This window comes from Pelodiscus sinensis, chromosome 3 (genome assembly GCF_052426305.1).
Source record: "Pelodiscus sinensis isolate ZL-2025 chromosome 3, ASM5242630v1, whole genome shotgun sequence".
Taxonomy (NCBI): Eukaryota; Metazoa; Chordata; order Testudines; family Trionychidae; genus Pelodiscus; species Pelodiscus sinensis.
In genome coordinates, this window is record NC_143054.1 from 1557151 (window position 1) to 1572284 (window position 15134).

A 15134-nucleotide genomic window follows, 5' to 3' on the forward strand; every position below is an offset into this window, starting at 1 on the left:
CAGTCCTGTCTGGGGATACGGTTATCCATGTTATATACTACATGGAGTTCTTAACAGCCCTCCAAGAGTAGGGTTAACAGAGATGGGGCACCTGAAAAACATTTGACCACTAGGATGCACTCGGTAAATTGTAACTGCACTACAATGCTACAGCATTTTTAAAGAAGGAAATTAGGTGAATTAGAGTGCCTCTTTTTAAAGCAGGATATTGATATACTAAGCATCACAGAAACTTGGTGGAATGAGGACAATCAATGGGACACAGTCATATCTGGGTACAAGATATATCGGAAGGACAGGATAGGTTGTGCTGATGGGGGAATGGCCCTATATGGGAAATGTAGAACCAAATGAAGTAAAAATCTTAAATGAGCCAAAATATTCCATAGATCCTCCATGCTCCAATAATAAGAATATAGCAGTAGGGATCTATTATTGACCATCTGTTCAGGACAGTGCTAGTAACTATGAAATGCTAAGGGAGATTAGAAAAGCTATCAACATAAAAAAACTCAATAATAGTGGGGGGATTTTAACTATCTACATATCAACTGGGTGTACGTCACCTCAGGACGGGATGCAGAGATCAAATTTTTTGAAACCTTAAATGACTGCTTCTTGGAGCAGCTGGTTCTGGAACCCACAAGGGGAGAGGCTCTTCTTAATTTAGTCCTAATTGGAGCATAGGATCTGGTTCAAGAGGTAAATATAACTGGATCGCTTGGAAATAGTGATCATAATATGATCAAATTTAACATCCCTGTGGTGGGAAAAACACTTCAGGAGCCCAATATTGTAGCATTTAATTTCAGAAGGGGGAACTACACAAAAATGAGGAAGTTAGTTAAACAGAAATTAAAAGGTACAGTGACAAAAGTAAAATATCTGCAAGCTGCATGGACACTTTTCAGACACCGTAATAAAGGTCCGACTTAAATGTAGACCCCAAATTAAAAATTACAGTAAGAGATCCAAAAAAGTGCCACCATTGCTTAACAATCAAGTAAAAGAAGCAATGACAAAAAGACATCTTTTAAAAAGTAGAAGTCAAATCCTAGTGGGGAAAATAGAAAGGACCATAAACTTTGTCAAATTAAGTGTAAAAATATAATAAGAAAAGCCAAAAGGGAGTTTGAAGAACAGCTAGCCAAAAACTCAAAAAGTAATAGTAAAATGTTTTTAAGTACATCAGAAGCAGGAAGCCTGCTAAACAAGTAGGGGGGCCCTTGGATGATGGAGACGATAAAGGAGCACTCAAAGATGATAAAGTCATTGTGCAGAAGCTAAATGAATTCTTTGCTTCAGTCTTCACGGCTGAGGATATTGGGGGAGATTACCAAACCTGAGCCATTCTTTTTAGGTGACAAATCTGAGGAATTGTCCCAGACTAAGGTGTCATTAGAGGAGGTTTTGGAACATATTGGTAAACTTAACTTAGGGGGGAGGTGTGACGGCGTGTTGGGGGTTCCCCGTCTCCTGCACCCCGAAATGGCACAAACAGCCAGTGGATTTGAGGGTGGTTTATTGCTCCTCCAGCACAGCGCAGCACAGATGTAATCTGGTTACAGGAACTGGGGCTAAGAGGCCTCAGTGCCCCCCCTTGAGATAGGGGAGTCCCAGCCCCCTCCCCAGCTCCTTATTCCCTGCCTTCCAGATAGGAACTAACTAACCCTCTCCAAGCCCTGCCCCCCAGCCAGGGCAGCATTCCACCTTCCTTTGTTCCTCTCCATGGGGGGTGTCTGGCCACTGGTTCAACAAGTTTGGCATTACCTCTGCCTAGTGAGGCTTTCCCTGCTGGGTCTTGCTCCAGACAGCAGGGGTCACCACAGCCCAGCAAGTACCCCCACTATGTCACAGGAGGGATAGCTCAGTGGTTTGAGCATTGGCCTGCTAAACCCAGGGTTGTGAGTTCAATCCTTGTGGAGGCCATTAAGGGATTTGGGGCAAAAATTCATCAGGGATGGTACTTGGTCCTGCTGAGAAAGCAGGGGACTGGACTCAATGACCTTTCAAGGTCCCTTCCAGTTCTAGGAGATAGGCAATCTCCATTAATTTATTTATTTTATAACAAGTCACCAGGACCAGATGGTGTTCACCCAAGAATTCTGAAAGAACTTAAATGTGAAATTGCGGAATTATTATCTGTGGTTTGTAACCTATCCTTTAAATCAGCTTCTGTGATTTAACTGAAAGATAGCTAACATGATGCCAATGTATAAAAAGGGCTCTAGAGGTGATCTTGGCAATTACAGACCAGTAAGTCTAACATCAGTACTGGGCAAATTAGTTGAAACTATAGTAAAGAATAAAAATTGTCAGACACATAGATGGACATAATTTGTTGGGGGAAAGTCAGCATGGTTTCTGTAAAGGGAAATCATGTCTTACTAATCTGCTAGGGTATGTCTACACTAGCCCCCTAGTTTGAACTAAGGAGGCTAATGTAGGCATTCGAAGTTGCAAATCAAGCCCAGGATTTAAATATCGCACACTTGATTTGCGCCTTCCCAACCGGTCGCCATTTTTGAAATTTACAAGTCCGGACTAACTGCCCACGTCTATACGCGGCAGGGACCCGGTAGTTCGAAATAAAGCCCTAGTTTGAACTACCTGTTAAACCTCATTCCAGGAGGTTTAGTTCCGCCCCTTCTGGGACATCCCGGGCCCACTTCAAAAATTTTTGAAGCGGCTCCCGGCCAAAAATTATTGCCCACCCCGATCTAGAGAAAGGGGTAAACAGGTAGAAAAATTTTCAGATGATACCAAACTGCTCAAGATCGTTAAGACCAAAGCAGACTGAGAAGAGCTTCAGAAAGATCTCACCAAACTAAGTGATGGGGCAACAAAATGGAAAATGAATTTTAATGTTGATAAATGTGAAGTAATGCACATTGGAAAAAATAACCCCAACTATATATACAATATGATGGGGACTAATTTAGTGACAGCTACTCAAGAGAGAGATTTTGGGGTCATTGTGGATAGTTCTCTGAAAACATCCACTCGTGCAGCGGCAGTGAAAAAAGCAAATAGAATGTTCGTAATTATTTAAAAAGTGATAGAGAATAAGACAGAAAATATCTTATTCCCTCAATATAAAACCATAGTACACCCACATCTTGAATACTGCGTACAGATGTGGTTGCCTCATCTCAAAAAAGATATATTGGCATTAGAAAAGGTTCAGAAAAGGGAAACAAAAATGATTAGAGGTTTGGAATGGGTCCCATATGAAGAGAGATTAAAAAGACTTGGACTTTTCAGCTTAGAAAAAAGGAGAAGACGGGGATATGCTAGAGGTCTATAAAATCATGACTGGTGTGAAAAAAGTTAATCAGGAAAAGTTATTTACTTATTCCCACAATATAAGAACTAGGGGTCACCAAATGAGATTAATAGGCAGCAGGTTTAAAACAAAAAAGGAAGTTGTTTTTCTTTACTTTAGTCAACCTGTGGCACTCCTTGCCAGAGGATGCAGTGAAGGCTAGAACTTTAACAGGGTTGAAAAAAGATCTAGATAGATTAATGGAGGTTTGGTCCATCAATGGCTAGTAGCCAGGATGGGTAGGAATGGTACCCATAGCCTCTGTTTGTGTGGAAATGGATGACAGGGGAGGGATCACGTGAGGATTACCTGTTGTGATTCCTCCCTCTGGGTCATCTGGCATTGGCCACTGTCGGCAGACAGGACACTGGGCTAAATGGATCATTGGTCTGACCCAGTCTGGCCACTCTTATGTTCTTATGTTGGCTTGGAATTATTTGTTCTTGAGCGGCCAATGTGAGTGTGGAGCCAGAGTTTGGGGCAGGGCAGTCAGTGGAGCTGGACCTGCTGCTGGCTGCTTCCACGGTGTAGTGCAGTCCACTGTGCTAAGATTGGAAGAAAGCCTGCCTTAGCACCCCACTGCGTCACCGACAGTTTGCTGCTGGAGCTAAGCCTGGGCCCCAACAATCCCTTGTCCCATCCCTGAGTCTCCCAAACCTCCTGAACCCCAATACCTCATCCCCCCCCGAGCTTGCATCCCCACACAGAGCCCGTATCCCCCTTTACCGCATCTCAAATTCCTCATCTCTGGCCCCACCCCAGAGCCTTCATTCCCTGCACTTTCTGGCACCGGAAACCCCGCTGCCCCACAGCCCCACTCTGGAGCCTGCACTTCAGTAAAAAGATATAATTATACTGGGTCATGGGCATCAACAATTCTCTTGAATGGGGTCATAAGAAAAAACATTTGAAACCCACTGCCTTATACCACATAGTGTGGATTGCCATTTGTTTCAACTGTTTGGAACGATCATGCCATCGGAAGGTTCATAATATCCTGATCAGAAGAACACACAAGTCTGAGATGACAGTAATGAGGTAAATCACAAGGAAAAGGTTCTCTGCCTGGGCTGGGACCTATCAGTTCTGTACCACTCAAGCTTAAGTTTATGATGATTTCAGATGGGGTGAATTGAGAGTCTAAGCCTTTGAGGTCCATTGTAAGGTGTAAAGGAGGAGATATTTGGCTAATTGTGTAGTTGATACAATTTGTATAAGGGAGCTGCAGCATGGGCGGCTCCGAGAGCCAGAGCAAGCTCAGTGACTCTTACTACATTTAAAAGGCAGAGCTGCATCCCAGACCAGCACAGGTGAGGATTGCTCGGTTTTGTCTTGCATCTGATCCTACAGCCCGTTTGCAGTGGCCCGGGCTGGCCCCGGGCAGAGGCTGCTCGGGCTCCCAACTGGGACCTCCTTCCCCCATGAACAGGGATTGCTTCGTGGCAGCCTCCTCCCCTGCTGCTGGCTATGATAGTGGGGGATGGTAGGTGACACCGTGGAGACAATGCTGGTGGGTATCAGCTTTTAAGCTAGCTCCCCCCAGCACCGGGTCCTATTCCCCCACCCCTTACTGCCTTTGATGTAGAGGCAGCAAGGGAGAGGGAAAGCGAGCAGTTGAGTACTTGACTACTTGCTTACATCCGTAGTCCATTGGTCTCCGTAGCTATCCATCCTGTAACACCCTGTTGGTTTTTTTTAATTCCATGATGGTCATGTTCCTTAAAAAGGCATATCAGAGTTTACACACTTACTTGGGATCCAGTTTCATCTTGGATCTCAATGTTGTTCTTCCAGTGATGTTCTAAGCGGTGCTCCACTGCAGGTGTCGAGTTATCCCAGTGCTGCAGTTCGGAAATTTGTGTAGCAGTATTTGGTTGGGCTGTGCACGCATTGTAAGTGTTTTGCTGCATGTGCACATTAGCACCTTGAGTGTGTGGCCTGACCCTCCCTCAGTTACTTTTCTGTCATCCTCGGTCGCAGACGAAGTTCCACATCATCCCTGTCTTTGCATCTCTATAGATAGAAAAATATATATAGTTAGTTGCAGTCAGTTAAAATTCCATTTTTCAGTCTCCTGTTTCCCTTAAATAATAATCATAATTATAATCATAATTTTTCTCCTCACGCTTTCCCTTCACATTTGGCTTACTGAATCTTAGCTAGTTCCTTTATATAGTTGCCACCATTTTGTTTATTAAAAAAAAAAAGTAGGGAGAGAAGAAAAGTCAGAGAACAGACTGACTAAAAAAAAAAAAAAAAAAAAGCAGCAGCAGCAAGACTGATCTATGGATCAGATGCCCACTACAATGCCTGACTCCCCAGGCTTCAAAAAATGTGACACTTCGGACATCTTGCCTGTGTATACTGTTTAGGGGACTCTCATATCCGCCCAAAGTGCCCACATTGCAGCAACCTCATAGCGAGAGCCAGGCACAATGAGGATCTTTGCTTAAAAATGACTTTACTAGATAAGTCCCTTCAACCATCCCACTGAACGCAGCAGGAGCCCTCTGCCAAGGACAAAGTCCAGATTTCCAAGACTTCTGGGAAGCAGGCAGCACTCCTCCACCTGAAAGTCTCAAAAGAAGAGCGTTTCACCAGTAAAATCTTTGCCATTGGTGCAGACAACTAAGTTAAGTAAAGGAAATAAGCCCAGCACTTCCAGCATCACGCTAAGACAAGTCTACACCAGCACTGACTCGAAGACATGCCAACACACGCCTTCCTCAGCAGCGACTGTTTTGGCACGGACCTCAGCACTGTCACCAGCACTGGGTCCAATGCTCAACATCTGACTCCACCTCTGGCACAGTCTGTTACACCCGGCATTGCGCTGGTTACAGTGCAAAATAGTTGTTTGTGGCATGGCTTCAGCCCCACCTAAACCAGCACCCTCCAGTGTCTTGTTGAGAAAGATATAATGGTATCATCAGCACCACATTCTCCACTGTTTAGCATGAATCAGTCACTGGGGTAAAATGCTGGCCATCCCCTGATGTCACCCATAATCTTTGCACGTAGTGAACCTAATGAGCACAGAAGCAAATTCTCCCAGCATTCCTCACCACCCATAGATGGCCACCATGGCAGTCACACCATGACAACCCTCACCACGCTTCTCAGATCCAACCCTCCAACCATGGCCTTACTCACCGCCTCATTATCCCATGCAGTGATCTGGGTAAGCAGTAGGGGGGATTATGCAGCCCCTTGGACCTCAGCCAGAGCCATCTCCTCTGTCAGCTCTGAGCATTTTTCCCACCGATGTCCAAGAAGAGGACTTGCCAGGACCAGGATGAAAACCCTTAGACTCAGTCCCCAGACGTCTCCCTGCTTGATAACTCCTCTTCCTCTCCAGACAAATCTGCGATACTTGCAGCACTGTCATCTTCCGATGACCTGGAGCTGTTTAAAAGAGTGGCCGCTAACCAGGATATTCCACGTCAGGAATTCCAGGAGAAACAGCACAAACTGCTCCAGATCCTTCAGCCCACGGTAGCATCTGCTATTGCACTACAAAGAGATGAGTCCATTATGTATTCATCAGATGAATGTGGCAAACCCCTGCCTCAGTTGCTCCAACAAGTAAGCTTGTGGACAGAAAATATTTCCTCCCAGCCAAGGATGTGCACTTCCTCTTCTCTCACCCTCAATGAAACTCCCTAGTGGTCGATGCTGTCCATCACCAAAATAAGCAGCCTCAGCACAAGCCAACCCCACATGACAAAGACCACAAAAAGACTTGATCTGGTTGGCTGTAAGTACACTCTTCATCTCAGAGTAGCTAATTACTCAGCCATCCTTGCCAATTAGGATTTTTCAGACTACTCTAGACTTGAAGAATTGATGGATCACCTTCCTGAGCAAAACTGCCCCACCTTAAAATCTATCATTCAAGAGGGACAAATGATAGCTTGCACATCACTACAGTCAGCGCTAGATGTTGCAAATTGGGCTGCTCACGCACAGTGGTAGCCAGTTCAGATATTCGATCCTTTTTATATCAGTTGTATGACAATTTAGAGTATAGTCTATGCAAAAGAATGAAAAGGCAGGTAGTTATGCTCAGTGAATATCAACATGGATTTCATTTTGTATAAAAACCTGTTATGATTTATCTTAAAACTCCTGTGAGTAAAATGCATTCTACTAGGTTTAAAGCTACTTTAGCTGCTTTCTCAATAAATTTCCCAGGCTGGGTATTTGCAAAGCTGTGTATATGATCATCAGTACATACAGTTTCAAGACACTGCGACATTACTCAGGCATGTCAAGTTGGTTGTGCACTTGGGTGTATTAGTTTTACAGTTCGTGTTCCGGTTGACTCCACCACCTGAAATAAGAATTCTAGTATATATTCACAAACATTCGAAGGAGGAAAAACGAGTTATCTGTTTTTCAAAATGTCTGTATATGTATTCCACACCCTCCCTCCTTCCCCACTGCCTGAGTTGTTACCAGGTTTCTGGTGTGAAGGAGCTGAGGAGAGGTGAGGTAGTTCCACCATTACAAATATAGCAGGCAAGGCATATGCAGTGCTCCAACAGCACTGATACCAAAAATCTCTGGCACTGCCAGAATTTTCCGAAGGACAGGTCCTGGCCATTCTCCCTCTGTTGCTGAACACTCTGATTCCTTCCTAGCTGCCACTATCCCCACACCCAGCTCTGAGTTCTCTGATCTGAGCTAAGTCATGCTGTCTTTGCACCCAGGCCTACACTTTCTCCTGTGTATGCTGCCGTGTACTCTTTCCCCAACATTGCCACACACCCAGCTCCAAGTTCTCTCCTTGCACCAGTCTCTGCATTGCACGCCTATTTGAGTTCTTATCCAGAGACATGGTCAGGATGGGAGAACATCATCCCCACCAAGAGCCAAGCAGTTCTGGAAGACCCAGACCACATCTTGTGACTCCATTTCCCTGCTAGGCACCAAAAGTCCAGATCCAGTTCTCTCACCCTCCAAAAGACTGGGGGTTCCCAGTACTCCATGCTCTTCCCCATGGGGATTGGAGTGCCTGGTGCCCATGGGAGATAAAACTGCAAAAATAAGGGTGAGCAATAAGACACAGGCTTTCAATGCCACTTACATTTGGCCTGACCACCCCTCCATTATGCCAGTGGGGAAAAGGCTCTGCTGTTATACCACCTACCTACAGTAAGGGCCAATTTTGAGGGGTGGGACTGGGTCCCTTGTCCTCATAATGGCATCCCTTCTGATTCGAGTGCACAGGAAGCACATACGCCAGAGGTGAAATGCACATATGGACAATGCATCTTGATGAACCAGTTGCTATATAGGTACCAGTAATAATTTTTTTCCAATAGCTTTGTCTCTGAAGCTTGCACAAACTAACTTTAAAATGTGTTTATTGCCTCACATTGTGAAGTCAAATTACTTTAATCTCAAAACTCTTTAAAAAGTATCATGAACAAATAAACATTTGTGGCAATAGAAAGTCTTTAGTATTAGTCACTTGGTCTTATTTTCATAAGCTTTCATAAACTTATGAGCTTGCTAGTTGTGAATAATACAGCCATCACAACATTGCATCAGTTTATAATGTGCTTTTTCTTACATTTTTTTAAAAGCGTGCATTAGGGATGTCTGTGTTGTTGACTATACGATTAACTAATAAGCCTAGGCCTATTGGTTAATCTTGTTGACTACATGCATTTCCCCCCTCCCTTGTTGCCTCTGTTCCAGCAGTAGCCAGGGGGAGGAGGGAGCAGGAAGCAGTGCTGGGGGGAGCTAGCTTAAAATCTGGTTCCTCCAGTGCTGGCACTGTGGTGCCACCTGCCCTGCCCCTCCTCTGCTGCTACTTCTATCCACCTCTGTCGGCTGGTCCTTGGCAGCAGCTCCTGTCCGCAGGGAGCTCAGACACTCCCACGGACAGGGGCAGCTGCCAGACCAGCCTCTGTCCGTGGCCAGCCTGGGCCACCGCAGACAGAGGCTGCTTCGTGGCAGCCTTCCCTGCCTGCTACTTCCTCTGTGTCTCTCTCCCCCCCCCCACCCCAGCAGCCTCTGTCCGTGGGGAGCTGTGGTTGCCTTGTGGACAGGGGCTGCTGCCACCCCAAGTGTGGGGTAGCAGGAAGCTGATCTGCACGAGGAGCTGGTTTTCAAACTGTCTCCCCTCGCGGACCAGCTGCTGCCTGATACCTCATGTTGCTGCCTCTGGCTGCCAGCCCTGCCCCCGGGGACTAAAGAATAGTCAAGTAACCAATAAGAATTAATGAGATTACTCAATTATTCAGTTAACTGATATCTAACATCTCTAATATGCATACTAAATTTCTATACCTTGAGGAGTTTACAGTTGAAAAATAGCAAAGGTTAGATTTGATTAACTAGTGCAATGAAGTCATGTACTTAAGGGGAATACTTTATCACATGAAATGTATGTTAAAGAAAACAGGCTGAAAAGTAAATAGGCTTTTTCATTTTGATTTATAGGGGCTCAGAATTTTGATGTCATCAGACTTTCAACATATCGGACTGCCTGCAAATTGAGATTTGTGCAGAAAAGATGTAATCGTAAGTCATAACGTTAGCTGGATTTCTTTCTCTCTCTCTCTCTCTCTCTCTCTATATATATATATATATATATGTGTGTGTATACTTGATTTTGGAATATACTATACATGTAAGCTTAAAGAGTAAAGTTCATATCTTGGCAATTGCTGTAAATTTTTTAAATTAATGGTGATTGCCTATCTCCTAGAACTGGAGGGGACCTTGAAAGGTCATCGAGTCCAGTCCCCTGCCTTCATAGCAGGACCAAGTACCCATCCCTGACAAATTTTTGCCCCAAATCCCTAAATGGCCTCCTTAAGGATTGAACTCCCAACCCTGGGTTTAGCAGGCCAGTGCTCAAACCACTGAGCTACCCCTCCTGTAACTTAGTTGTAAACAGATTTCAGAAAATAACAATGATGGAATCATTAATAAAAGTGACATTTTAAATAATTAAGGCTTGTGCAGTATTTATCTGCACTCTTGAAATCTTAGGTAAAATAGGTGATCATACATTCACTTAAGAATATTTATTGTACAGTATATACACAAGAGTGGGAGGGAGGTGGGAGCCAGGATGCTAATACAGAAGCAGCAGTGGGCAGGGGAGGGAAGGTAAGCAGCTCCTCAAGAGCTGGTGCTTGCGGACAGCCTTTTGCCCCTCCCTGCCCTCCTCCCATGCTGCTTAATAGTCAGCTCCCCACGCACACTGGCTCCCGTTCAGCCGCTTCCCCCCTGCATATTAATGTGTAACCACTGAAAATTTCAGCAGTTACACATTTACAAAATAATGCTTTTTAACATCCCTCATATGGTCTAAAGAATTAAGCTGTGTAGTATGTTGGTGTTTTCTCATACTTTGCCACAGTTCATTGATCTCATAGCTTGTTAATATAAAAGCAATCCTTAGGATAATGTATGATAGCTTTATTAATTCTTCAAACTCGGTTATTTGCATTATATTTGCAATCCATTGTGTTAATCACTATGGGCGCAAAACAGAATAGATTTGGGGACTTGAGAACAAATTTGACCCTGAATAAAGCAGTATTGACATGGTTCAGTTGTGGGGAAAGGGGGTGCATGACTTTGGGGAACAGTGCAGAAGGTGTGCATATTGCGTGCTGCAAAGCACAGCTCCTCACAGGGCTTTCTAGTTGCAGTTGAATGGGGGGGATGGTGCACTTGCCATAAGGGCTACTAGAGCAACAGCAAAAGTGATTGGCTGTGTGGTTTGGGAGAGGATTCTTTTCTCTTCTCATTCCTTATTTGGGCTGAGTACCGAGAACAACAATTGCCCCTTAATTCATAGAGATGAGTGACACATACTTCCCCTCCACCAACGTATTGTTTATTGGGGTTTTTTCAAAGCTCTTTATTTTTGGCTGCTATTTGTATAGCTTTTACGGTTAAAATCTTGCGTTTTCAGCTCTTTCCCATAGCTAGTAGAGGATAGGTATGTTGAAGTGGTGATGTAAACCTTCCAATGTGGTCTCTTTTGTTATGGTTTCATTCCTAATGGCCCAAGGATAAAGTTTGGAAAGTTTCCAGATCAAGGTTTCTGGTATGGTAGCTAAATATCAAAATATTCCTATTTAAAAAAGTGAAGGTGGGTCTTGCTTCTCTTCTTCCCAGTTAGCTCTTAGTGTAAATAGTTATGAAGCCAAATTTGTAATCAACTAGGAAGAAATTCAGTGGTGACTATAAAGCTTGTTCTTCTATAGATAATGTTTTCAGATTTTCTTTTACACCATTTTAGAAATGTGGTATATATTCCATTCTTGCAAGCATGAAAGGGAAAGGCTGCTTAATTTATTTTCAGGTTGTACACAAAAATGACAAAATTATACCCATTTACAAGCATACATTTTGAAAAATGGAAACCAGTATTTAAGTCCCATTAAAAAATGTAGCATGATTTATCTTGGAAAGCAGACAATGGATGATTGGGGGGGGAAGGAAAGTTCAACAGTCATGTGATGTTACATCATTGATAGGTTCAGAAGAACCAAAGGCATGGATTGACAGCCTTACATAACAAAATATCATTAAAGTTCGTTTATTTTGACCTTATAAGTGACTCAATGAAAATTACACTGTACTGTCGTGTAGAAGATACAAATTCAAAACTCATTTTGAGCTTTTCACAATGTGGTAGGAGGATCCAGGAACATCAAAATATGCAACACCATCTTATTTTAAGAATTCCTCATGAGACTGACTTAACATTGAGCTAAAAGGGAAAATATAAGAGAAGTATAAATAAAGCCAGAAACACTTTCTTGGTAGTCTTTTTTTTGTTTTTTACATTAGCAGCTTGGATCTTCCTCTGCAGTGTAGACATACCCTTAGGCTATGTCTAGACTGGCATGATTTTCCGTTACAAGCATTTTCGAAACAGAGCGTCTAGATTGGCAGGACGCTTTTCCGCAAAAGCACTTTTTGCAGAAAAGAATCCGTGCCAATCTAGACGCGCTTTTCCGCAAATAAGCCCCGATCGCCATTTTCGCGATCAGGGCTTTTTTGCGGAAAACAAATCTGGGCTGTCTACACTGTCCCTTTTGCCCGAACGGGAGCAGCATAGTATTTCCACAAAAACACTGACAATCTTACATGAGATCATCAGTGCTTTTGCGGAAATTCAAGCGGCCAGTGTAGACAGCTGGCAAGTTTTCCTGGAAAAGCGGCTGATTTTCTGGGAAAAACTGGCCAGTCTAGACACAGCCTTAGTGTGCAACACTTTGGTGCACTCTTCAGTTCACATCCCCAAATTCCACACTGTGGCCCAACATAGACAAGGCCTAAATTGGTGCAACATCACAACTTCAGTTAAACTGTTATAACTTGTGTGAGTAGACAAGGCCTAAGAAGAGTGTATTTTATTCACTATTTAAAATTCAGTATGTGAGAATATGTCTACAATAGTGACTGTCCATGTGTCTTGTTGTCCTGTAATCCCCTAATATTCTTGGTTAAGCCCTAGATACATGTGTCTGAAGGTGAGTGGAGGTTGAGTATGCTAGCAAGCCTAGGGTATGGGTAAGGGGTGTGTCAGGTTTGCTCATAATCCCATATCCATACCAGTTTGCAGTGTGGAGCAGGGAGCTTGTACCAGTCCTGAGTGTCAACAGTCATCCACTCCAGTCCCACAATACTCTGAATGGTTTCAGAGAGGTTAGTATGTTTCAGCAAAAACAATAAGGAGTCTGGTGGCACTTTAAAGACTAACACATTTATTAGAGTATTAGAGCATAAGCTTTCATGAGCTTCATTTTATTTTTTCAAATGTTGAAAAGAAAAGTGATAAGGGGGGGAAGGATACAGAGAGGGGAATGTAACATCAATGCTAATTAAATCAGAGCGGATTTGGCTCATCTCCAATAGTGGTGAGAAGATGAGAGTATTGAATGGGAAATGACACACAACTGGTTACTGAATGTTATGCCTTTGTTCTTGCCCACAGCCATTTCAGTTTTGGGGGTGATTTATACCTTCAGATCAGAGACACTGCCATGAGTATCCACATGGCCCCCATACTAGGCCATCATTTTTATAATTCCAGCAGGATTTCAAAAGAGAAGACTGAGGGGGGACATGATAGCCGTTTTCAGGTATCTCTAGCTTCCAATCAGGACACCTCACATGATCCGTTGTCTATAGCTAAGCCCTAAAATACAACCATGCTTGCTCTAATCCCTCAAGAAGAGACAAACGCTTAGAGGATCTCTATCAAGCATTCTTAAAACTATGCTACCCACCTGGAGAAGTGAAGAAAGAGATTGATAAAGCCAGGTGGATACCCACAAGTCACCTACTACCAGATAGACCCAAAAAAGAAAGCAACAGAATGCCACTAGCCATTACTGGCAGCCTCCAGCTAAAACCTTTCCTAATCATCATCAAGGATCTACAACGTATTATAGATGACAATCCCTTGCTTTCACAGACCTTGAGAGGCAGGCCAGTCCTTGCTTACACACAGCCTCCCAACCTGAGACAAATACCACCACCATGGCACCCTACTGCAGAAACTCTAATCTGGGAACCTATCCCTCATGCTACCCTAACACCACCACCACAGGTCCTAACCACATCAGTTATACCATCAATTCTGCTAATGTAATATATACCATCATGTAGAAGAGGTGACATGATAGCAGTTATCAAACATCTAAAAAGGTGTTACAAGGAAGGGGGAGAAAAATTGTTCTCCTTTGCCTCTGAGCACAGGACAAGAAGCAATGGGCTTACATTGCACCAAGGGAGGTTTAGTTTAGAAATTAGGAAAAACTTCCTACCTGTCAGGATGGTTAAACACTGGAATAAATTGCTGAGGGGGGTTGTGGTATCTCCATCACTGGAGATATTTAAGTGCAGGTTAGACAGAAGTCTATCAGCGATGATATAGACTGTGCTTGGACCTGCTGTGAGGGCAGGGGATTGGACTTGATGACCTCTTGAGATCCCTTCCCTTCCAGTGTTCTATTCTAATATGTGCCAACAGTGCCTCTTTGCCATGTACATCGTGCAAAGTGGACTGTCTCTACACAAAAGAGTAAATGGACCCAGGTATTAAGAATGGCAACATCCAAAAGCCAGGGGGGATCACTTTAATTTCCCTGGACACACAGTTTCAAAGTTGCAAGTTGCATTCTCAGACAGACTGAAAGGAGAATCTGCTGAGCTGGAATACATATGCAAATTCTAAATAGACACATGGAGTGGCTCTTGCATTATAAAAGGTAATTTCCTCTTCCAATACTCTCATCTTCTGACCTCTGCAAGTGGTGAGCTACATCCACTCAGATTTAATTAGCACTGATTACACAGTCCCATCTCTGCATCCTTTTCCCCTTTTTTCCCTCTGTTTCCTCTTCGTCATGTGAGGAAGTTGCAGCTCACGAAGCTTATGCCCTAATAAATTAAAGTGCCACTGGACTCCTTATTGTGAATGCTTTTCCTCTCAACTCGTACTCATTTTCACCAATGATAGTGAGCTATGTTGACTGTCTCAGAACAGATTTCTGCTATATCATTTTAATCAATGTAGGTAAATGTGGCTTCTACTTTGAGAGCAGTCACTTGGCTCACCAAGAACATTTGGATGCAGATTAACGAATGTTTAGGGTACAGTGTCCTCCACAACTTTGCCCAAAGTAGAAGGAACAGGACATTTTACAAAGGCTGGATCAGATGGACAGTGAGCTGACTCTGGCCAGTTCCAGGAACGCATCAACCACTTTAGGCTAGAATAATCATAAGAACATAGGAAAGGCCACAGGTATCTGGTGAAAGG

The 15134-nt window shown here is 43.6% G+C and overlaps 1 protein-coding gene across 11 annotated transcripts in view; it reads left to right on the plus strand.

Annotated features, from left to right (window-relative positions):
• Positions 1 to 15134, plus strand: part of DTNB (dystrobrevin beta) — a 321996-nt gene that overhangs the window by 15542 nt on the left and 291320 nt on the right. For 10 of the 11 annotated variants that reach the window (XM_075923216.2, XM_075923210.2, XM_075923214.2 and 7 more), the window contains one exon: positions 9779 to 9859. In XM_075923216.2, coding sequence (XP_075779331.1) covers positions 9779 to 9859 — 81 coding nt within the window. Of the gene's footprint in view, positions 1 to 5198; positions 5218 to 9778; positions 9860 to 15134 lie in introns of those variants that run through there. The other variant, XM_089776943.1, reaches the window with a different exon arrangement.